Genomic DNA, 24,043 nt, shown 5'->3' with positions numbered 1-24,043 from the left:
TTACCCCCAATACCATGCGCTTTGATTTTGCACACCAATCTCTTGTGCGGGACCTTGTCAAAAGCCTTTTGAAAGTCCAAAAACACCACATCCACTGGTTCTCCCTTGTCCACTCTGCTAGTTACATCCTCAAAAAAATTCCAGAAGATTCATCAAGCATGATTTCCCTTTCATAAATCCATGCTGACTTGGACCGATCCTGTCACTGCTTTCCAAATGGCTGCTATTTCATCCTTAATGATTGATTTCAACATTTTCCCCACTACTGATGTCAGGCTAACCGGTCTATAATTACCCGTTTCATCTCTCCTTTTTTAAAAAGTGGTGTTACATTAGTTACCCTCCAGTCCATAGGAACTGATCCAGAGTCGATAGACTGTTGGAAAATGATCACCAATGTATCCACTATTTCTAGGGCCACTTCCTTAAGTACTGTGGGATGCAGACTATCAGGCCCCAGTAATTTATCAGCCTTCAAATCCCATCAATTTCCCTAACAGAATTTTCCGCTTAATAAGGATATCATTCAGTTCCTCCTTCTCACTAGATCCTCGGTCCCCTAGTACACCCGGAAGGTATTTGTGTCTTCCTTCGTGAAGACAGAACCAAGTATTTGTTCCATTGTTCTGCTATTTCTTTGTTCCCCATTATAAATTCACCTGAATCTGACTGCAAGGCAACAACGTTTGTCTTCACTAATCTTTTTCTCTTCACATATCTATAGAAGCTTTTGCAGTCAGTTTTTATGTTCCCGGCAAGCTTCCTCTCGTACTCTATTTTCCCCCTCTTAATTAAACCCTTTGTCCTCCTCTGCTGAATTATAAATTTCTCCCAGTCCTCAAGTTTGCTGCTTTTTCTGGCTAATTTATATGCCTCTTCCTTGGATTTAACACTATCCATTATTTCCCTTGTTCGCCACGGTTGAGCCACCTTCCCCATTTTATTTTTACTCCAGACAGGGATGTATAATTGTTGAAGTTCATCCATACGATCTTTAAAGGTTTGCCATTGCCTATTTACCGTCAGCCGTTTAAGTATCATTTGCCAGTCTAATCTAACTAATTTGCGCCTCATACCATCAAAGTTACCTTTCCTTAAGTTCAGGACCCTAGTTTCTGAATTAACTGTGTCACTCTCCATTTTAATAAAGAATTCTACCATATTATGGTCACTCTTCCCCACGGGGCCTCACACAACAAGATTGCTAATTAGTCCTTTCTCATTACACATCACCCACACTAGGATGGCCAGCTCTCAGGTTGGTTCCTCGACATATTCGTCTAGAAAACCACTCCTAATACACTCCAGGAAAACATCCTCCACAGCATTGCTACCAGTTAGGTTAGCCCAATCAATATGTAGATTAAAGTCGCCCATGATAACTGCTGTACCTTTATTGCACACATGCCTTATTTCTTGTTTGATGCTGTCACCAACCTCACTACTACGATTTGGTGGCTTGTACACAACTCCCACTCGCGTTTTCTGCCCTTTGGTATTCCGTAGCTCCACCCATACCGATTCCACATCATCCAGGCTAATGTCCTTCCTTACAATTGCATTAATTTCCTCTTTAACCAGTAAAGCCACCCCGCCTCCTTTTCCTTTCTGTCTATCCTTCCTAAATGCTGAATACCCTTGGATGTTGAGTTCCCAGCCTTGGTCATCCTGGACCCATGTCTCCGTGATGTCAATCCATCTTATCCATTAACTGCTATCTGCGCAGTTAATTCGTCCACCTTATTCCGAATACTCCTCGCATTGAGGCACAGAACCTTCAGGCTTGTCTTTTTAACACACTTTGCCCCTTTAGAATTTTGCTGTAATGTGGCCCTTTTTGTTTTGGGTTTCTCTGCCCTCCACTTTTACTATTTTCCTTTCTATTTTTTGCTTCCCTCTGTCTCCCTGCATAGGTTCCCATCCCCCTGCTATATTAGTTCAATAGTAGTACTCGGTAAAATAATGGGATTAAAGGCTGCCAAGTCCCCAGGACCTGATGACTTGCATCCTAGGGTCCTAAAAGAAGTGGCTGCAGAGATAGTGGATGCATTGGTTGTAATCTACCAAAATTCACTGGATTCTGGGAAAGTCCCAGCAGATTGGAAAACCACAAATGTAACGCCCCTATTTAAAAAAAGGAGGCAGACAGAAAGCAGGAAACTATAGACCGGTTAACCTAACATCTGTCGTTGGGAAAATGCTGGAGTCCATAATTAAGGAAGCAGTAGCAGGACATTTGGAAAAGCATAATTCAATCAAGAGAGTCAGCATTTAAAGGAAATCATGCTTGACAAATTTGCTGGAGTTCTTTGAGGATGTAACAAGCAGATGTAATAAGGGGGAACCAGTGGATGTGGTGTATTTGCATTTCCAGAAGGCATTCGATAATGTGTCACATAAAAGGTTACTGCACAAGATAAAAGTTCACGGGGTTGGGGGTAATATATTAGCATGGATAGAGGATTGGCTAACTAACAGAAAACAGAGAGTCGGGATAAATGGGTAATTTTCCAGTTGGCAAACAGTAACCAGTGGGGTGCCGCAGGGATCGGTGCTGTGGCCTCAACTATTTAGCCATGATCATATTGAATGGTGGTGCAGGCTCGAAGGGCCGAATGGCCTACTCCTGCACCTATTTTCTAAGTTACCTATTTTCTATGTTTCTATTTACAATCTATATTAATGACTGGGATGAAGGGATTGAGTGTAATGTAGCCAAGTTTGCTGATGATACAAAGATGGGTGGGAAAGCAAATTGTGAGGAGGATACAACAAATCTGTAAAGGGATATAGACAGACTAAATGAGTGGGCAAAAAATTGACAGATGGAATATAATGTATGAAAATGTGAGGTTATCCACTTTGGCAGAAAAAATAGAAAAGCAAATATAATTTAAATGGAAAAAAATTGCAAAGTACTTCAGTACAGAGGGACCTGGGGGTTCTTGTGCATGACACACAAAAAGTTTGTGGTATGCAGGTACAGCAAGTAATCAGGAAGGCAAATGGAATGTTATCCTTAATTACAAGCGGGGTAGAGTATAAAAGCAAAGAAATCCTGCTACAACTGTGCAGGGTATTAGTGATGCCATACCTGGAGTACTGTGTGCAGCTTTGGTCTTCATATTTAAGAAAGGATATACTTGCATTGGAGACTGTTCAGAGAAGGTTCACTAGGTTGATTCCGGAGATGAGGGGATTTACTAATGAAGATAGGTTGAGTAGGTTGGGACTGTACTCATTGGAGTTCAGAAGAATGAGAGATGATCTTATCGAATTATATAAGATAATGGGCCCAAGTTTCCACAGGATAAAAAACGGGCGCCCCTCCGAGCTGGGCACCCGTTTTTCGCGCCTAAAACGGTGCCGGAAAAAAAACGAGCGATTCTGGAGGGCTTTGCAGCTCCTTGTCTGCTTGGCGTGGCGCCCAGGGGGGCGGAGCCTACACTCGTGCTGATTTTGTAAGTGGGAGGGGGCGGGTACTATTTAAATTCGTTTTTTTCCTGCCGGCAACGCTGCACGTGCGCGTTGGAGCGTTCGCGCATGCTCAGTGTGAAAAAAACATTGGCACTCGGCTATTTTTGTAGTTCTTTGTAGCAGTTTAGTTTTTGAACACTTTTTAATAAAAATACATTGCCATCAGCACAGAGGCTTCTTGTAGCAGTGAGAAGGGTGCAGGAAGCCTCAGAAAGTTGAGGCAGCCGTTTCCCGACGACCTCCCCCTTTTACCGTCGGGAAATGGCTCCTCAATTTCTGAGGCTTCCTGCAGCCTTCTCTCTTTCCCGCCAGCCGTCTGGAACGGCTCCATTCCCTCCTCCCCCCACTCCCCCGCGTTCGGTCGGCTCCCTCCCTCCCCCCCCCCCCCCCCCGCGTTCGGTCGGCTCCCTCCCGCGTTCGGTCGGCTCCCTCCCTCCCCCCCCCCCGCGTTCGGTCGGCTCCCTCCCGCGTTCGGTCGGCTCCCTCCCGCGTTCGGTCGGCTCCCTCCCGCGTTCGGTCGGCTCCCTCCCGCGTTCGGTCGGCTCCCTCCCGCATTCGGTAGGCTCCCGCCCGCCCGCGTTCGGTCGGCTCCCTACCTCCCCCCCCCGCGTTTGGTCGGCTCCCTCCCGCGTTCGGTAGGCTCCCTCCCGCCCGCGTTCAGTCGGCTCCCTCCCTCCCCCCCCCCCCCGCGTTCGGTCGGCTCCCTCCCGCGTTCGGTAGGCTCCCTCCCGCCCGCGTTCGGTCGGCTCCCTACCTCCCCCCCCCCCGCGTTCGGTCGGCTCCCTCCCGCGTTCGGTCGGCTCCCTCCCGCGTTCGGTCGGCTCCCTCCCGCGTTCGGTCGGCTCCCTCCCTCCCCCCCCCGCGTTCGGTCGGCTCCCTCCCGCGTTCGGTAGGCTCCCTCCCGCCCGCATTCGGTCGGCTCCCTCCCTCCCCCCCCTGCGTTCGGTCGGCTCCCTCCCGCGTTCGGTAGGCTCCCTCCCGCCCGCGTTCAGTTGGCTCCCTCCCTCCCCCCCCCCCCGCGTTCGGTCGGCTCCCTACCGTCCGCGTTCGGTCGGCTCCCTTTCCCCCCCCCCCCCAACCCGCGTTCGGTCGGCTCCCTTCTCCCCCCCCCCCCCCCCCCCCCCCCCCCCCCCCCGGCGTTCGGTCGGCTCCCTCCCGCCCGCGTTCGGTCGGCTCTCTCCCTCCCGCATTCGGTGGCTCCCTTCCCTCCCCACCCCCCCCCCCCCCACCCCCCGCGTTCGTCGGCTCCCTTCCCTTCCCTCCCTCCCCTTCCCTCCCTCCCCCCGCCCCCCCGCGGTCGGTCGGCTCCCTCCTCCTCCTCACCCCCCTCCCCCCGCCCACGTTCGGTCGGCTCCCTCCTCCTCCTCACCCCCCCCGCCCCCCCCCCGCGGTCGGCTCCCTCCTCCTCCTCCTCCTCTTCCCCCCCGCCCCGCGTTTGGCCAGCTCCCTCGTTTTGTGAGGCTTGCTGCACCATCCTTCCTGGCTGAAGCACTTTCACACAGGTAGGAAGATGGTTTATTTAATCTTTTCTTTTCTTTGCTTATAAATGTTTATTCAGGTTGGATTCATTTGTATAATATTTGTATAAGTATAAATAAGGATTGATTGTAGAATTTAATGAGTTCCCTCCCCCCCCCCCCACCTCGTTCTGGACGCCTGATTTGTAACCTGCGCCTGATTTTTTAATGTGTAGAACAGGTTTTTTCAGTTCTACAAAAATCTTCACTTGCTCCATTCTACTTTAGTTTGGAGTACATTTTCACTGTGGAAACTTTCAAATCAGGCGTCAGTGGCCGGACATGCCCCCTTTTGAAGAAAAAATTCTGTTCCAAAGTAGAACTGTTCTACCTGACTAGAACTGCAGAAAAAAAAGTGTGGAAAATTGCGATTTCTAAAATAGTCCGTTCTCCACCAGTTGCTCCTAAAAATCAGGCGCAAATCATGTGGAAACTTGGGCCCAATGAGGGAGCTCGACAAGTTGGATGCAGAGAGGATATTTCCATTCATAGGGGAACTAAAACTAGGAGGCATATAGTCTTAGAATAAGGGGCCACACATTTAAAACTGAGATGAGGAGAAATTTCTTCTCTGAGGGTTGTAAATCTGTGGAATTCTCTGCCCCAGGGAGCTGTGGAGGCTGGGTCATTGAATATATTTAAGGCGAAGATAGATAGATTTTTGAGCGATAAGGGAATAAAGGGTTATGGAGAGTGGGCAGGGAAGTGGAACTGAGTCCATGATCAGATCAGCCATGATCTTATTAAATAGCCTACTCCTGCTCCTATTTTTTATTTTTTGTCCTCTGGTTCTCGACTCGTCTGCCAACAGGAACAGTTTCTCTCTGTCTGCTCTGTCCAGAGCCCTTATGATTTTGAACACCTCTATGAAATCTCCTCTCAATGTTCTCTGCTTCAAGGAGAACAGGCCCAGCTTCTCCAGTCTATCCACCTAACTGAAGTCCCACATCGCTGGAATCATTCTCGTAAATTTTTTCTGCACGCTCCCAAAGGCCTTCACATCCTTCCTAACGTGCACTGCCCAGATTTGGACACAATACTCCAGTTGAGGCTGAACCAGTGTTTTAAACAGCTTCATCATAATTTCCACGCTTTTGTACTCTATTCCTCTATTCCTATTTCCTACACTACAACAGTAACTACACTCCAAAATACTTCTTTGGCTGTAAAGCGCTTTGAGATGTCCGGCGGTCATGAAAGGCGCTATATAAATCCAAGTCTTTTTTTCTATTCATGAAGCCCAGGATCCCGTAAGCTTTTTTAACTGCATTCCCAACCTGCCCTGCCACCTTCAACGATTTGTGCACATATACCCCCAGGTGTCTCTCTTCATGCACCTCCTTTACGATTGTACCCTTTAGTTTATATTTCATCTCCTCATTTTTTCTACCAAAATGTATCACTTCGCACTTTTATTGTGTTAATTTCATCTGCCACATGTCTGCCAATTCCACCAGCCCGTCTATGTCCTCTTGAAGTCTATCACTATCCTCCTCACTGTTCACTGTACTTCCACGTTTTGTGTCATCTGCAAATTTTGAAATTATGCCCTGTGCGTCCATCAGAGTGGGGATGTTCACTCATGATTACAGTGTTCAGTTCCAGTCGCAACTCCTCAACGGTGTTACCATCACAGAATTCCCCCATCCTGGGAGTCACCATTGACCAGAAATCTTACTGGACCAGCCACATAAAGACTGTGGAAACAAAAGCGTTCTGCAACGAGTGTCTCACCTTCTGACTCTCCAAAGCCTTTCCACCATCTACAAGGCACAAGTCAAGAGTGTGATGGAATACTCTCCACTTGTCTGGATGTGTGCAGCCCCAACAACACTGAAGAAGCTCGACACCATCCAGGCCAAAGCAGCTGCTTGATTGTCATCCTGTCTACCACCTTCAAAATTCACTTCCCTCCACCACCAGCACACTGGTGGCTGCAGTGTGTACCATCTACAAGATGCACTGCAGCAACTTGCCATGACTTCTTCGGCGGCACCTCCCAAACCCGCTACTATATCACCTAGAAGGACAGGGCAGCAGGCACATGGGAACACCATCAACTGCAAGTTCCCCTCCAAGTTACACACCATCCTGACTTGGAAATATATCGCCGTTCCTCCTTCTTTGCTGGGTAACAATCCTGGAACTCTGTCCCTAACAGCACTGTGGGAGCATCTTCACCACAAGGACTGCAGCGGTTCAAGAAGGCAGCTCATCACCACCTTCTCGAGGGCAATTAGTGATGGGCAATAAATGTTGGCTTTGCCAGTGACGCCCACATCCCAGGAACAAATTTTTACAAAAATGAATCCACACTTGTCCAAGTGACCGTTAATTTTATCCACGATTATTGTTTCTAAAAGCTTACCCACTACCGAGGTGAAACTGACTGGCCTGTAATTGCTGGGTTTATCTTGCACCCTTTTTTGAACAAGGATGTAACATTTGCAATTCTCCAGTCCTTTGGCACCACTCCCGTTTCTAAGGAGGATTGGAAGATTATGGCCAGTACCTCTGCGATTTCTTTCACTTTCCTCAGATGCATCCTATCTGCTGCTGGCGACTTATCTACCTTAAGTATAGCCAGCCTTTCTAGTACCTCCTCTTTTTCAATATTTATCCCATCCTATATCTCCTCTACCTACTCCTTCACTTTGTCTATGGCAACATCTTCTTCCTTGGTAAAGACAGATGCAAAGTATTCATTTAGCACCTCAGCCATACCCTCTGCCTCCATGCGTAGGTCACCATTTTTGTCCCTAATCAGCTCCCACCCTCTTCTTACTACCCGTTTACTATTTATATGCCTATAGAAGATTTTTGGATTTCCTTTTATGTTGGCTGCCATTCTATTTTCAGACCCTCTCTTTGCCCCTCTTATTTTCTTTTTCACTTCTCTGAACTTTCTATATTTAGCCTGATTCTCAGATGTATTCTCAATCTGACATTCATCTTACTCTTTATCTCTTTCATTATCTAGAGAACTCTGAGTTTAGTTGCCCTACCTTTTCCCCTGGTGGGAATGTACCTCAGCTGTACCCAAATTTTTTCCTCTTTAATAGTACTATTACAATTTTGCAAGTCAATCTTTGATTCCAATTTAACTGGGCCAGATCGTTCTCATCCCACTGAAATTGGCCTTCCTCCAATTAAGTATTTTTACTCCCGATTGCCGAGAGAAAGGGGGTGGGGTTCACTGGGATGAATATAAGTACATGCAGAAACCTGTTGAAAGGGGAATCTGAAAGACAAAGAGAGACCTAGAGACACCTAGAAAAAAAGCACAGCTCCAGACACAAAGCCGAACAGTAAGAAGTTCTTTCTGTACTGCAACAGTAAGAGAGCAGAGCTAAGAACCATAAAAGATACAAATAGGCTTGAAACACAGAATGGGCATAAAAATTTGGGCCAGATTCTGTGGTCAGTGGCAAATGAACAGTATCAGCCGTTCTTTAACCTTACACTTGCCCACAGGCTTTCTATGAGATATCATACTGGGACGTACTGTAAATTAGAGAGCCAGAATTACATTGTGCCCTCTACAGGGGATCTGGGACCTGTATGAACAGGAAAAGCAACAGTGTATCTCCTCAATCAATCAGATTGAACAATCGTTAATGAGCAGCACAAAGTTTGAACCAGGAAATGTCAGTTCGAATATTTAATTCAACATCAAATCAGGTACAGAAAGTGAAATAAAGAAAGGGAAAGAAAGATGGGATCGAGGGAGAGAGATTAAAGTGACAAAGAAAAAAATACAATTATTTATTTTCCATGTTTTTAAATCCTGAATAATAATTAAAATCTGATGGAATGAGACTCCACACTTATAAAAGTTAATTTTCTGTGCCAGAGAGGTTGTTTGGCAGTCATTAAGACTTATCACACCATCAATAATGTACTTACACTAGAATAGACGGGCCCTACTTTTTCTGGCGGGTTAGATGGTATCTATCACGTAAGTACAGCAAGCTCATGCTGTTCCATGTATTTCAATGCCGAACAAGATACTGTTATAGTGCAGCTTCTGGAGGAGCAGAGTACCTTGCACAGCAAATTGCTGTTTTCCAAGTTTGACTGTGCAAGTATGGTCACCAGAAGTTGCTGTCCGATGTGCATGTAAATAACGGTGAACGCTGACAGCCTCACCATTATTTTTACAGCAAAATCCAGCCCGTTAGGAATGATTACTTCCTCTAAATATTTACTGTGCAAGACATGCTCTGCGCAAACACAGGTACCCCAGAAAAAATTATGACTTCAATATAAATGAGATGGAAGTCTTACACAAGCTCAAAGGAATCAAAACCAATACATCTCCAAAGATAGAGGCTATTTATCCTAGAGCGCTAATGGAGAAAAAAGGAGATTTGTGAGGTATTGACAGATTGTTACGAGAGAGTCTGGACACTGAGAAAGTACCAGTAGATTAAAAAACAGACTAATGTGATTGCCATTTTCAAGACGTGCAATGAACACAACCACAAACCCATTAGTCTTACCCATAAGTGTCAGCTGTGGCTCAGTGGGTAGCACACTTGCCTCTGAGTCAGATGGTTGTGGGTTCAAGTCCCACTCCAGGAACTTGAGCACATGCATCGAGGCTGACATTCCAACACAGTGCTGAGGGAGTGTTGCATTGTCGGAGATGCCGTATTTCGGATGAGACGTTAAATTGAGGCCCGTCTGCCCCCTCAGGTGGACTCAAAAGATCCCATAGCACTATTTCAAAGAAGAGCAGGGGAGTTATCCCCAGTGTCCTGGCCAATATTTATCCCTCAATCAAATAACAAAAAATAGCTTAGCTGGTCATTATCAAATTGCTGTTTGTGGGAGTTTGCTGTGCGCAAGTTGGCTGCCGCGGTTCCCACATCACAACAGTGACTACACTCCACTTCATTGCCTGTAAAGCGCTTTGAGACATCCGGTGGTTGTGAAAGGTGCTATATAAATGCAAGTCTTTCTTTACTTCAACATCATGTAAATAATAGCTTTGTAAATAGGAATCCTCATGAAATAGAAACTCCTTCCAGATCTGAGGAAATGATAGCCCAAGTGGATTGTTATTGTACCTCGACTTCCAGAAGACATTTGTGTGGACTTCAGTTTACAAAGCTATTACTTTACAAATCATCTTGAAAGTTATCCATGATAAAGTCCCACACAGAAGGCTATTAGTTTTGCTCAGTGCTTTCAGAATTTTTGCTAAGTGTTGGGTATGGATCAGAAATCGGTTTATGGGTTAAAAAATAATGAATACTTATTTAAAGAGTTATATTGGGTTGGGGGTAGGAGGGGAAATTGAGTGGATGTCTCAATGACGAGTGCTGGGACCACAAGTTTTCTAATTTACATCAGTGACTTGCACTCAAATACAATGCAAATTGGTCAAAAAAGGCCTTCAAAAACTTCTTTTAAAAAGAATCTGACAATGCCTTTGATATTTTTCACTCACATTATTTTACTTTACTTCCCTGACTCTAAATCATGCTGAGATGTTTCTTTCCATATGAGGAGTATTATATAAACAGTTGTTTAATTCTCATCTGTCACTTCTAGCACAACAAATGCAACAGTTGAAGTTAAAATAGAAAAAAATGGCCATGTTTTTATGTTGTGTGTTTGGGCTAAAATATATCCAAAGGAATTGAATGTACTTACGCTTTACTCAGTATGCAAATTACTGTGGGGACCAATGTTTACATCATTTGTACACCTCTAAATTTGCTGACAGAGTCTCTAGAAAAATCCATAAGAGATACGAAAAGCACCATGCCACCTTTAGACATTGGTTTTAGGCAAGGAGATGTGTGAAACAGTTTTGCAATCAAACCTGGAGTATGTTCTCTACATTACATCTGTGACTACATTTTTAAAGAACTTGATTGGCTGTGAAGTGTTTTGGGATGGCCTAAGGTCGTGAAAGGTGCTATAAAATGCAAGTTCTTTCTTTCTATTTGCATACTGTGAAAATACATTTGTGCACTAAATCAAGGTAGTTTAAAAGTTATTTTTGCGTATTCTGTGGTGCATTGACATGTTGTTGCTGAAACTCAATGGTATAATTAATTTCTCCAAAACCTGTTGAGTGTAATGTTTACATAGGCAAGAGGAGATTTCTATATATTTTTTATATTCACAAGAACAAAGGCCCTGAAATTCCTGGGGTTGGAGAGGGCAGAAAGGAAAATTTCTGTCCAAGGTTGGGAAGGAGCCAGGAATTTGGGGCGGAGCTTTGTTCCACTGGGATTCTGTCCTATTTATACATCCCCTTTAAGTTCCAGTGGAGTGGAGTCCATGGGTGAATCTTTGCCCCTCCCACTTCCACATCAAGAGAGCTTGCCTGGAGGAGTTCTTGGGAATTCTGCCTATTAGGCCCACAGTAGTTCTCAACATTGAGAGCTTGCAAGAGTCCCATTGAGACCTTTATTTGGTCCCAAAACCTTTACTAGACTAGGATAATTGATCCTGGAAAGGATCAGTTACCTTTTAGTCTGCAGGGATAGTCGCTCTGTGGGAAGCTGAAAGTCTCCAAGTGCTTTTCTTCTGCCCAGATGGATCTTGGGTCACCTCAGGTTCCACTCCATCTCACTTGTGCTAACAGAATGGGTCTCCTGGGATTTTGGAGCCAAAATATTTTTCACGAATAAGCTTTATTCTCTTTAAATTATTAGTAGCTGTAAGATATTTATTTTGATTAAAAGATGATTTAAATATTGTACCCATCATCATCAGGTTCTAAGGGACCATTTTAAAATAAACTGCACAGCTTATTCAGAAAATTCATTGAGATATTGATTTGCAGAACTGATGTTTCATTGTTTAAAAATGAAAGTATTCTCATTTGGCAGATTATTAAATTACTTTGTATATTTTTCCTACTGTTTCCTCGAAATGTAGCTTTATTCTTTTATTTTCTCTTTCTGTCATAGTGTAAAACACTGTCAGGAGTTTGTGACCACATTATCTCTCTCTCTTCTGATCCGCTGGTTTCACAGTCTGCTCACCTGGAGGTGGTTCAGCTAACGCACATCAAACCCAGTGAAGGATTGGTAAGATCCATCTCTTTCTTGAGTCGAAGCTTAAATCTTGTGAGTTACAGTTATAGGTACAAGTTGGACAAAGTAATTTCAACTCCACTGCAATTGGTACATCCATCATCTGTTGTAGCTCATCATTCTGTAAAACATATCCCACCTCATAATTTTCAAATATGGCTTTTATGATTTCCAGAATACAATATGGGTGACATTAAGTAAATAAGTTGAACTCAATGTAGCTGCACGTAACTATTAATACACAGTAAATAAAATTTTTTAAAGTATTTTGTCAAAAATTAGGAAAATCCTTTCCCTTTTAATGCTGTAAAGCTGAAATTATTTTCATAAAATTCGCCGAGTGGAAAATGTGTATAGCTGATGTGGGCGATTGTGATGAAGGCTTACATCATTAACATTGGAAGTACTTCTAATGTAAAATAGTTGCTCCCACATGCATCCCACAACATTTAGGTTTGAAAGACTTACTGCTGAATGCCAGCGTTTCAGATGTCGCTCTGAAAATCCCATGAGACAGTCTCATGGTAAAAATAATGGGCTAAATCTTCCTGGAAAAAATACCAGCCAGTTTCCAGACAATTATTAATGTGCAAATTGGCCAGAAGGTTCAGGGGATGAAGAGGCATGCCCTGTGTTGCAAATCTCCAGAAATTGCTGGTCAATTTACACCGCTCCATCGTTTGCTTCCTACAAACATCCTTTAGCTTCTCTGTTACTTTTAAGAACTTGCTGGATTTTCACATTAATTGCCCATTAAACTCGCAGCAGAAATTATGGGCTAGGAATTTGGTTGGAGGGTTCTTCAGGCGCTAATGTCAGGAGTCGCTAAATTTAGCTCCGAAAAATGGTTAGCGACGGGAGCTACAATACTTAGTTGTTGCGCCCTGACAGTGGAGTGGAGCGCTAAGGAAAGCATTCCACACTTCTCTTACGGCGCTAGGCTGAATATTCCATGCTAAAGAGACGGCTTCGTAGCGCCCTAAGAGAGGCCTCCCTGCAAAAAAAAAGAATCGGAACAAAAAACATTCTCTATACATTACTCACCCCAGATAAAGTTAAATTGCAAAAATAAAATATATATATATCACACTTGCTTCACGTAGTCATTCCTTACCAAAATGCCCCGGGACAGCTCCGCAAGGCAGCTTTCTCTGGCGGTGTCACTATGGCGCACTACGGGTGCAGCACAAACTGAATTTTGTATCCGTGTCGATACCGGGGGCATTACACATCAGCACTATGCTCCCGGGTGATACTCCTCAGTGCCGCTGGTACTCGCACACTGAATTTGCCGAGCGCGCTAATGCTCTCGGCTACAAACTCTTTAGTGCCCCTGTAGTGCCCCAACCGAATTTCTTCCCCTAGGACTCATAATTAACAGCTTAAGTACCCTTTTAACAACATCAATTGTCAATGCAATGCCAATCAGTCTCTCCAGCTCTGAAAGGGAACGACTCAAACAGTTGTAATTCAGTCCTGCATGTCAGAAATTGTTAGAAATGTTTAAAATGTCAAATTTCTTCATTCTTATTTTTCCTTTCTGGCTCTTTATTTCTCTCTCTTAATCCAATCTTTTTTCCCTCTTATGCTTTCTATACCTGATTTGACTCCAATTCATCATATTTCCTCCTCTGTCATTCCTCTCTTTCTTTTTCAATCCATGAATTTCAATGTTTAAGGATTTAGACTGTCCTTTCCCCCAGTTCCCTCCTGTCATTCACTAAGGTCCCAGTTGGTCCGTTGCCCTCGCCGCGCTGTTATCAGCTCACACTTCCAGCAAGTTACAGCACAAAAACTCTTCCAGTCAAATAGCATACAGACACAATGTAGGCATGTAGGTAAAAAATGACTACTTGACTGAGATGCCTATGCCTCTGGCATAAATAAATTTTGAACTGTAAGGTGAGAGAAAAAGTGTAACTATTAGGGCACGCCGTGAGAAACTCCGCTCCAGCAAGATTCGGTCCAATTGAAACTGATCGTAATTGATGTGCAAACAAATGGATTTTGTGAAATTTGGGGCTAGCTGTTGGAAATGGATCGTGAGGATCCCTCTGCCTCATATCAGCCAAATGTATCTGCTTCACATATGCATCACTGTACAGATAAGCTCTTTAATTGTCTTTCAAAACTAATGTTGTGGGGAATGTGGGAGTATTTTAGTACTTTTCACCACATTCTCCCGTATTTATCCAAATACTTTGGATAAGAACAGGATCATGTTCTGCTGTGAAGACACTCCCAGTCATCATCATCATCATCATCATAGGCAGTCCCTCGAAATTGAGGAAGACTTGCTTCCACTCTTAAAGTGAGTTCTCAGGTAGCTGTACAGTCCAATATGGGAATGACAGTCATTGAAGGAAAGGGTGGGTGGGGAGTTTAGTTTGCCGCACGCTCCTTCCGCTGCCTGCACTTGTTTTCTGCATGCTCTCGGCGATGAGACTCGAGGGGCTCAGCGCCCTCCCAGATGCTCTTCCTCCACTTAGGGCGGTCTTGGGCCAGGGATTCCCAGGTGCCGGTGGGGATGTTGCACTTTATCAAGGAGGCTTTGAGGGTGTTCTTGAAACATTTCCTCTGCCCACCTGGGGCTCACTTGCCGTGTAGGAGTTCCGAGTAGAACACTTGCTTTGGGAGTCTCGTGTCGGGCATGTGGACGATATGGCCCGTCCAACGGAGCTGGTCGAGTGTGGTCAGTGCTTCAATGCTGGGGATGTTGGCCTGATCGAGAACACTGACGTTGATGCGTCTATCCTCCCAGTCGATTTGCAGGATCTTGCGGAGGTAGGGTTGATGGTATTTCTCCAGCATTTTGAGGTGTCTACTGCATATGGTCCATGTCTCTGAGCCATATAGGAGGGCGGGTATCACTACTGCTCTGTAGACCATAAGCTTGGTGCCAGATTTGAGGTCCCAGTCAAATAGCATACCAACACACTAGGCTTACAGGTAAAGAATGGCTACTCGGCTGAGGTACCCATGCTTCTGGAACAGAAACATTTTGAGCTGAAGGGTGAGAAGAACAGTCTTAACTATTAGGGCACGTTGTAAGAGTCATCACCTTCAGCAAATGAGAGGGTAAAAAAATCCTTTCTCTAAAAAAAAGATTAAAACATTTATGATTTGAACATTATTTTTAAACAAAGGTTCAAAGAAAAAATATAATTTTGCTAAGTAAGATATGATGCAGCCTCTTGTATGCCACATAAATTACATAACGTAGGACACAATATATTGTTCATGTGCATTTAGATATTTATAATTTTTTAAATAAAAAAATAATTAATCTTTTGGTCAGTCTTGCCATGCCAAACATGCTTCGCTTCATCTGGAAATCATGTGGAACTATTTTACTGAAGTATAATTTACCAGTACATGAAAATGCCAATTTCCTTGGAATATATGAATTTTGATGTTTAAAACTGCATTTAATATTCAAGACGGCAATGCATTTTTAAACTATTCACTAAAATAATGTATGCAATGTTTGGTTGGGAGATTTTCATATTTACAAATTTAATTTAATTGACTGGATACCAGTATGTTGGCAGATGATCCTGTCTTCTGTGATTTAGATACCCAAATGCATTCAATTTGTTTACACATAATAGTGTAGTTTAAAGATAGAATAGATTTATTGATTGTGCTGGTGCAGCAAGTTTTGCCACATGCTCTTGTAGCAGTGTCCATTCTCTGTGGCATTCATTAAAGTGTTAATATAGCCACTTCCCTGGTGATTTTTGGTTTTGATGTGCTGTACAAGACTGAGCAATTTACAAAATGTTGTTACATGATAGTATATATGATGATAAATGTGAGAATTGTATATTTCAAGATTATCCGCTCATTCCCTACTATTTTTTCTACCTTCATGTAGGAAATCTCGTTCCTGTAAACCTTCATGTATGTCTGAGGTTCAAAAAAATAGTTTTTTTGGAGGTAATTGATCAAGATAAGCGATAGCAGTTCTGGGAAATCAATTTCATAGTGGTGCAATAGGGGATGTTCCAGACAAATTAGGATTAGGGAACATTATTGGGGGAAATGGGGAGGACGTCTTGCTCTATATCTAGCCTCTACTGTACCTGACCGAGGAGTGCTGAGTGCTGTATGTGTTTGAAATGCTTTTAAAAATTCACATTTTGACATTTTTAAAAGAAAAGGTAAATTCCACCCATTTAGAACACTTTGACAGAGACCAAAGTCATGTTAATCCCATGATTTTCTTTCTCAGTGTATGTGTCAGATTATTGGAAGAATAGAACTGTTGTTATCAATATATCTATGACATAAATAGGTAACACTACAACATGTACCTTGACCAATTGTTATAGCACTGTTACTGAATCAGGAAAGGGAAATTAAGTGACAGTGTAGTTAGGATTTAGGTTATGGTCAGTCATAACAGAACTATTACACTTAAGACATGCTATTTACGAGTTGTTAAAGTGGAATTATTTTGGAATACTAAGGGTAAGTATCAAAAGTTAATCCAAACTCTTTTACTTGAAATTAGTTTAGTGTGACTTCTCTTAACTGCTTCACCGAGGTGTACAAAAGCATGGGACTTACACTAAACATCTGTAAGACAAAGGTCCTCCACCAAACTGACCCCGCCACACAGCACTGCCCCCTTGTCATCAAAATCCACGGTGCGGCCTTGGACAACATGGACCATTTTCCATATTCAGGAGCCTAATATCAGCAAGGGCAGACATCGACAACGAGGTCCAACACCGCCTTCAGTGTGCCAGCGCAGCCTTCGGTCACCTGAGGAAGACCAGGACCTCAAATCTGGCACCAAGCTTATGATCTACAGGGCAGTAGTGATACCCACCCTCCTATATGGCTCAGAGATGTGGACCGTATACAGTAGACACCTCAAAGCACTGGAGAAGTACCACCAGCGCTGCCTCTACAAGATCCTGCAAATCCCCTGGGAGGATAGACGCACCAACGTCTGTGTTCTAGACCAAGCTAACATCCCCAGCATCGAAGACTGATCACACTCGACCAGCTCCGTTGGGCGGGCCACATTGTCTGCATGCCCGACACGAGACTCCCAAAGCAAGTGCTCTACTCGGAACTCCTACATGGCAAGCGAGCCCCAGGTGGGCAAAGGAAATGTTTCAAGGACACCTTGATAAAGTGCAACATCCCCACCAACACCTGGGAATCCCTGGCCCAAGACCGCCCTAAGTGGAGGAAGAGCATCTGGGAGGGCGTTGAGCACCTCAAGTCTTGTCGCCGAGAGCATGCAGAAATCAAGCGCAGACAGCGGAAGGAGCATGCGGCAAACCAGACTCCCCACCCACCCTTTCTTTCAACCACTGTCTATCCCACCTGTGACAGAGACTGTAATTCCCGTATTGGAATGTACAGTCACCTGAGAACTCACTTCCTCGATTTCGAAGGACTGCCTATGATTGATTGATTGATGATATGGTGATAAGCGTAAATACATTCTTTTGAAAGTATGATTTATATATTTATTTTTCTCTTTTTGTCCCTGTCCCCTAGGGAATGTACATCAAATCAACATATGATGGTCTACACGTAATCACTGGAACAACTGAAAATGTAAGTTGTATTCTGCAATTAACCAATGACTTTTACATTACTGATCAATAGAGGATTTCAGATATAATTTGTAATTAGCTGTGGCAACAAACTATTAAAACAAAACAACTGACAAGTCAACGTGATCAACTATTTGGAAGGATAGTTAATGGGAATTGATGAGTTACACCTTATATTACAATGATGTACAATTACCAATTTTTAATTCCCATTTTGTTTGTTTAGGTGAAAGAAGTAAGGGTAGAGTTGATTATTATTATTTTTAAATATTTAATACCAGTTTTACAGCAGTTGCTTGGCATAAGTGACATCATGGTTATTGATTCTAATGAGGTATGCAAACTGAAATTTGGATACATTTAAGTTAAACATGGGTTAAGTGAATAAACCTTGAGAACCCTGCGTTTTGTAGTGGCTCCGCTCGCCATCCTTCCATTTCTATGAATTAAATTCTAATCTAATCCAGATTGATGGCATGTGGGCAACCAGTTTTTTAAAATAAGTGCTTTATTTGAAGTTCCACCTCATTCCCATATACACAGGCAACCTGTCATCAAGTTCAATAGCAGCATAGAAATCATTAATTTTAACACAGTAACTCAAATTATTTCAAATGAAAAAGTGATTTCTGCTGGAAACCTTATTTTGCTAAATGTATTGATTTAGATCAGATTAACTGTAGAGGAACAAATGTGTGTAGTGTAAATAAAACACACGTGCTTCTAATACCAGGCTTGGAGGAGAGAGTTCATTCTTTTGTATTCCTCGAAAGGTGAGATATATCAATGCTGGTGAATCAAACACTCTTCTCGATTTTCATCAAATTACATTACCAACCAGGTCAATAGTACAGATCAGAAGGAATGGAAAGCCCTCTATATTGCCGTAACTCAGAAGGGCACCTTTTCTGTATTAGAATTTTTTTTTTACTAAGAGCCCTGCACATAAGGTCCCACTCAAAGAGAATTGAGACATTCTTAACCCTAACCCATTTTGTATTAGGTGTGGGCTAAAGCATAAATTTGTCTGCAATTCAGTAATTTTATTTAAGGAGGGCCGATGTGGAGAACAAAAAAAAAAATTACTAGTACAGAAAAGGTGCCCTTCTGAGTTATGGCAATATATAGAGGGCTTTCCATTCCTTCCGAACTATACTATTAACCTGGTTGATAGTGTTATTTGATGAAAACCGAGATGAGTGTTTGATTCACCAGCATTGATACATCTCACCTTTCGAGAAACACAAAAGAATGAACTCTCTCCTCCAAATCTGGTATTAGAAGCACGTGTGTTTTATTTACACTACACACTTTTGTTCCTCTACAGTTAATCTGATCTAAATCAATACATTTAGCAAAATAAGTTTTCTAGCAGAAATCACTTTTTCATTTGAAATAATTTGAGTTACTGTGTTAAAATTAATGATTTCTATGCTGCTATTGAACCTGATGACAGGTTGCCTGTGTATATGGGAATGAGGTGGAACTTCAAATAAAGCACTTATTTTAAAAAAATGCATCTTATGTATTTGAGACTAAGCATTATGGCATGAACTTACATTTTCCTGAAAGCAAATCAAGTGTTGCTGTAAATATCATCCTTCAACCCTTTTAAGCATCTGTAAATAGGCATTTCTGACAGTAGTTTTTATTATTTATGATTTTAGTGAATATAAAATTGTGCTGTAACGTCTACACTTTCCTAGCTTATAAAATCTATTCAGTAGTTCGGTACTGCTTAATTACACAGGATGGGACTAGAAATTTCTGTGTAAATAAATGAAGTCTGCCAAAAAGTGAGCTTTTAAATATGGAGATTGAAGTGCTGCTGGGCTCTGTGTTAATCAAGCGCTCCCAGGTCGGCTACAATATCTAGCTGCTATACCTGCTTGATGCTCACACAAACTTTGCTTGCATTCCCTTGAGCTTAGAACATTGAGCAGTGATCTGTTGGAGGTGATTAAAATGATGAAGGGATTCGATCTAAGGACATTATTTCCACTGGTAGGAGAATCCAGATAAGGGGGCACTGTAATGTATGCACTTGTGAGTACGCTCACAGGTTTGTAGAGCTCTTGTGGACATGCCATGACACACCATCTTGCCGTCCAGAGGAGGCTGGGGTCCCCAATGGAGTGCTCCTTTTATTTATTGGGGATGTAGTGTCCTTACACCTTACTATAGAATCACACGAGGCATGTATTGCAGACAAGGTCACTAAGTGACCTGAACCTTTATTCCCAGGACCAAGAAGTGATGACCCTGCGTGGGACCTCCCTTTATATACCTGGATGACCAGGTGAGGAGTGTCTCCCACAAGTTCACCCCCTGTGGTCAAGGTGTGCATTACTCAGGTGTATACAGTGTATAGTGTTGTTATATAAAGGTTACAGTTATGTGAAGGTTACAAACATGACATCACCTCCCCCCAACGTCTTTGGGTCAAAGATTGAGTCTTTCAGGTGGTCGACGATCTCTCTTGGGGCGCCGCAGTTGGGGCTCTGGTGGTTGAGCCTTGGCATGCGTCTTTGTCACCTGAAGTGATTCCGGCCTGTCCGGGCTGGCTGCAGGGACTGTGCACGCTGGTGAATGTCCTTGTTACTCGTTCACTGGCAGTGGTGTGGGTGACATCTCATGATCTTTCTCAGGTTTCTCAGTATCCATGCTGAACCTTTTCTTTACTTGGTCCAGATGTTTATGGCATATCTGCCCATTGTTAAGTCTGACCACTATGACCCTATTCCCCTCTCTGCGAATTACAGTACCCTCAAGCCACTTTGGTCCCAAATCATGATTGAGAACAAATACAGGGTCATCAATTTCTATGCATCTCCCCACTGAGTTGCGATCATGGCACTCGATTTGGGACTAGCACTTGCCCTCAACAATGTCTGACAGATCTGGGTGAATGAGAGACAGCCGCGTTTTAAGTGTTCGTTTCATGAGTAGTTCCGCGGGCGGGACCTATAGGCCAGCAGGAGGCGCGATAGGCGGTACTGAAGGGAGGGTCCTTGAATCCGGAGCATGCCCTGTTTTATGATTTGGACTGCATGTTCCGCCTGGCCATTGGAAGCTGGCTTGAACGGTGCTGTCCTAGCATGTTTGATACCATTACCTGACATAAACTCCTGGAAGTGATAGCTAGTGAAACACGGGCCATTATCGCTAACCAGAATGTCCGGCAAGCTGTGGGTCGCAAAGACCGTACGCAGCCTTTCCACGGTGGTGGATGTCGTGCACGAATTCAATAGGATGCACTCGATCCATTTCGAGTATGCATCGACAATAATCAGGAACATTTTTCCCATGAACGGGCCCACGTAGTCTATGTGAATACGTGACCATGGCCAGGTGGGCCAGGGCCACGGGCTGAGTGGGGCCTCCCCGGGGGGCATTTCCCAGCTAAGAACATGTCGTGCACCTGTGAACCCAGTGTTCCAGGTCTGAGTCAATTCCCGGCCACCATACGTGTCGGCTTGGATGGAGAGCTCGTCCATCCGTCTGTGAAATGGCCTGACCTCCTCGGGATACGCTCCATGTGCAGTCGCCCATTCCCCAGTCAGGACACATTTCTTTATCAGGGATAGGAGGGGATCTCTGTTGGTCCAGATTTTGATCTGGCGGGCTGTGATGGGGGAGCCTGCGGTGTCGAAAGCCTCAACGGCCATGACCATCTCCGCGCTTTGTTCCGATGCCCCCTCGGTGGTGGCCAGTGGGAGTCTGCTGAGCGCGTTAGCGCAATTTTCGGTGCCTGGCCGGTGCCGTATGGTGTAGTCATACGCAGCCAGCGTGAGGGCCCACCGCTGTATATGAGCTGACGCATTGGCATTGACAGCCTTGCTGTCGGACAATAGGGATGTTAACGGCTTGTGGTCCGTTTCTAACTCGAACTTTCTGCCGAAAAGGTATTGGTGCATCTTTTTCACCCTGTAGACACATGCGAGTGCTTCCTTTTCAACCATCCCATATCCCCGTTCTGTCTGGGAGAGCGACCTGGAGGCATAAGCCACAGGTTGGAGTTGGCCCTCATCATTACTCTGCTGCAACACGCACCCAACCCCATAGGATGATGCATCACACGTTAAAACCAGCTTCTTACAGGGGTTGTACAAGGTCAACGGCTTGTTAGAACACAGCAGACTCCCCGCCCGATTGAAAGCCCGTTCTTGACGGTCCCCCCAAAACCATTCACAATCCTTACACAGGAGCATGTGCAGCGGCTACAACAATTTGCTTAAGTTCGGCAGAAAGTTCCTGAAGTAGTTCAATAGTCCCAGAAATGACCGCAACTCTGGTGTGTTGCCGGGCCTGGGCGCACGATGAATCGCCTCCGTTTTGGATTCGGTAGGCCGGATCCCGTCTGCGGCAACCTTCCTGCCCAAAAACTCAACCTCTGGGGCCAAAAACACACACTTGGACTTCTTTAGTTGCAAGCCTACCCGATCCAGCCGGCGTAGCACCTCCTCCAGGTTGTGGAGGTGTTCCTCGGTGTCTCGATCCGTGATAAGGATGTCATCTTGGAATACGATTGTTCCAGGGATGGATTTAAGCAAGCTTTCCATGTTCCCCTGAAAGATAGCGGCAGCTGAACGAATGCCAAACGGTCACCTGTTGTAAACGAATAGCCCCTTGTGCGTAGTGATGGTGGTCAGAAGCTTGGATTCTTCAGCCAGTTCCTGAGTCATGTAGGCTGAAGTGAGGTCCAACTTGGTGAACAGCTTGCCACCTCCCAGCGTGGCAAAAAGATCCTCCGCTCTCGGAAGCGGGTATTGGTCCTGTAGTGACACTCGGTTGATGGTGGCCTTGTAGTCGCCACAAATCCTGACCGAGCCATCCGCTTTAAGGACAGGAACGATGGGGCTTGCCCAGTCACTGAATTCAACAGGCGAAATTATGACCTCTCTCTCAGCAGCCTGTCCAACTCACTCTCAATTCTCTCACGCATCATATACGGCACGACTCTAGCTTTGTGGTGCACTGGTCTGGTGTCCGGGGTGATGCGTGTCACTACTTTGGTGCCCTTAAAGGTCCCGACACTTGGTTGAAAAGGTGGCTCGAATTTCTGTAGGACCTGTGAGCATGAACTCCGCTCCACAGATGAAATGACGTGCATATCCCCCCATTTCCAGTTCATCTCAGCTAGCCAGCTCCTCCCCAAGAGCACGGGACTATTCCCCGGGACAATCCAGAGTGGCAGCCGGTTCTCCGATCCATTGTGTGTGACCACCAATCTGCACTGCCTAGTACTGGGATGATCTCTCTGGTGTACGTCCGTAGCTGCGTGTCAATGCGTTCCAGATTGGGCCTGTTAGCTTTGAGTGGCCATAGTTTTTCAAATTGTTGGGCACTCATAAGTAACTGGCTGGCTCCTGTGTCCAACTCCATGCGTACCGGGATGCCATTTAATAGAACTTTCATCATCATAGGTGGCGTTTTGGTGTACGAGCTGTGGACGTCTGCCACATGAACCTGCTGGACTTCAGCGTCCATAGCTTTGCCCCAAGCATCACCCTGCCTTGCAGACCCCTCGTCCGGTTCCTCTGCCTCGTAAATTAGCCTCGCTACGGGCTTTCTGCACATTCTGGCCAGATGTCCACTGAAGTTACAGTTTCTGCAAATAAATTGTTGAAACCTACAGGTTTTCGCAGCATGCCTGCCACCGCACCTCCAGCATGAGCTGAGATTGTTGTGAACAAAGGATCTGTTACCAGGCATTCCTCTCTGATTGTCTCTTTGATTACTCCTGAACACTCTGTTGCTGAGTGTCAATGGTCCCATCCCGGGACGCATTGTCCCTTGTGATGGCGTGAATTGCTGATCCCCCTGCCATTGTCTCTGTTGCTGGCCCACCCTAGAGTCTGTTGCTGCCTGGGTGGTGTTAAATTGCCCTTGCCTGCCTGCAGGGTTCTGTGTCTCGTTTACAATGTTAACTCCCTGGTCCATCGCCACGTTGGAACCAGGACTGCGCGCGTAAATTATCTTGGTCTCCTCTTCCCCTGCCATGAAGGTCTGAACTATCGGCGTTGCCCTTTCCAAAGTCAAGTCCTTGGTCTCAATAAGCTTCCTGAAAATCCCGGCATGACTAATGCTCTCAATGAAGAAATCCCTTAACATCTTCCCCCTGCAGGCGTCTGTGGACTTGCAGAGGCTGGCCAAACGCCGAAGGTCCGCAACAAAGTCCAATATGCTTTGTCCCTCCTGACGCTGGTGTGTATAGAACCGGTGCCGGGCCATGTGTATACCGCTCGCCGGTTTGAGGTGCTCACCGATCAGTTTGCTGAGCTCTTCAAAGGACTTGTCTGCCGGCTTCTCGGGTGCGAGCAGGTCTTTCATCAGCGCATACGTCTTGGATCCTCAGCTGGTCAGTAGATGCGCCCTCCATTTGCCAGCCGCTTCCTCTCTCAGCCAGTCC

General features: G+C 44.7%; 1 protein-coding gene across 1 annotated transcript in view; it reads left to right on the top strand.

Moving 5' to 3' along the window:
- Positions 1–24,043, top strand: part of cnksr2a (connector enhancer of kinase suppressor of Ras 2a) — a 799,210-nt gene that overhangs the window by 342,333 nt on the left and 432,834 nt on the right. The window contains exons 6-7 of the mRNA XM_070893873.1: positions 11,927–12,046; positions 17,573–17,632. Coding sequence (XP_070749974.1) covers positions 11,927–12,046; positions 17,573–17,632 — 180 coding nt within the window. The remainder of the gene's footprint in view (positions 1–11,926; positions 12,047–17,572; positions 17,633–24,043) is intronic.

This window comes from Pristiophorus japonicus, chromosome 11 (assembly GCF_044704955.1).
Source record: "Pristiophorus japonicus isolate sPriJap1 chromosome 11, sPriJap1.hap1, whole genome shotgun sequence".
Classification (NCBI taxonomy): domain Eukaryota; kingdom Metazoa; phylum Chordata; class Chondrichthyes; family Pristiophoridae; genus Pristiophorus; species Pristiophorus japonicus.
This window is presented reverse-complemented; position numbering and strand designations above follow the sequence as displayed.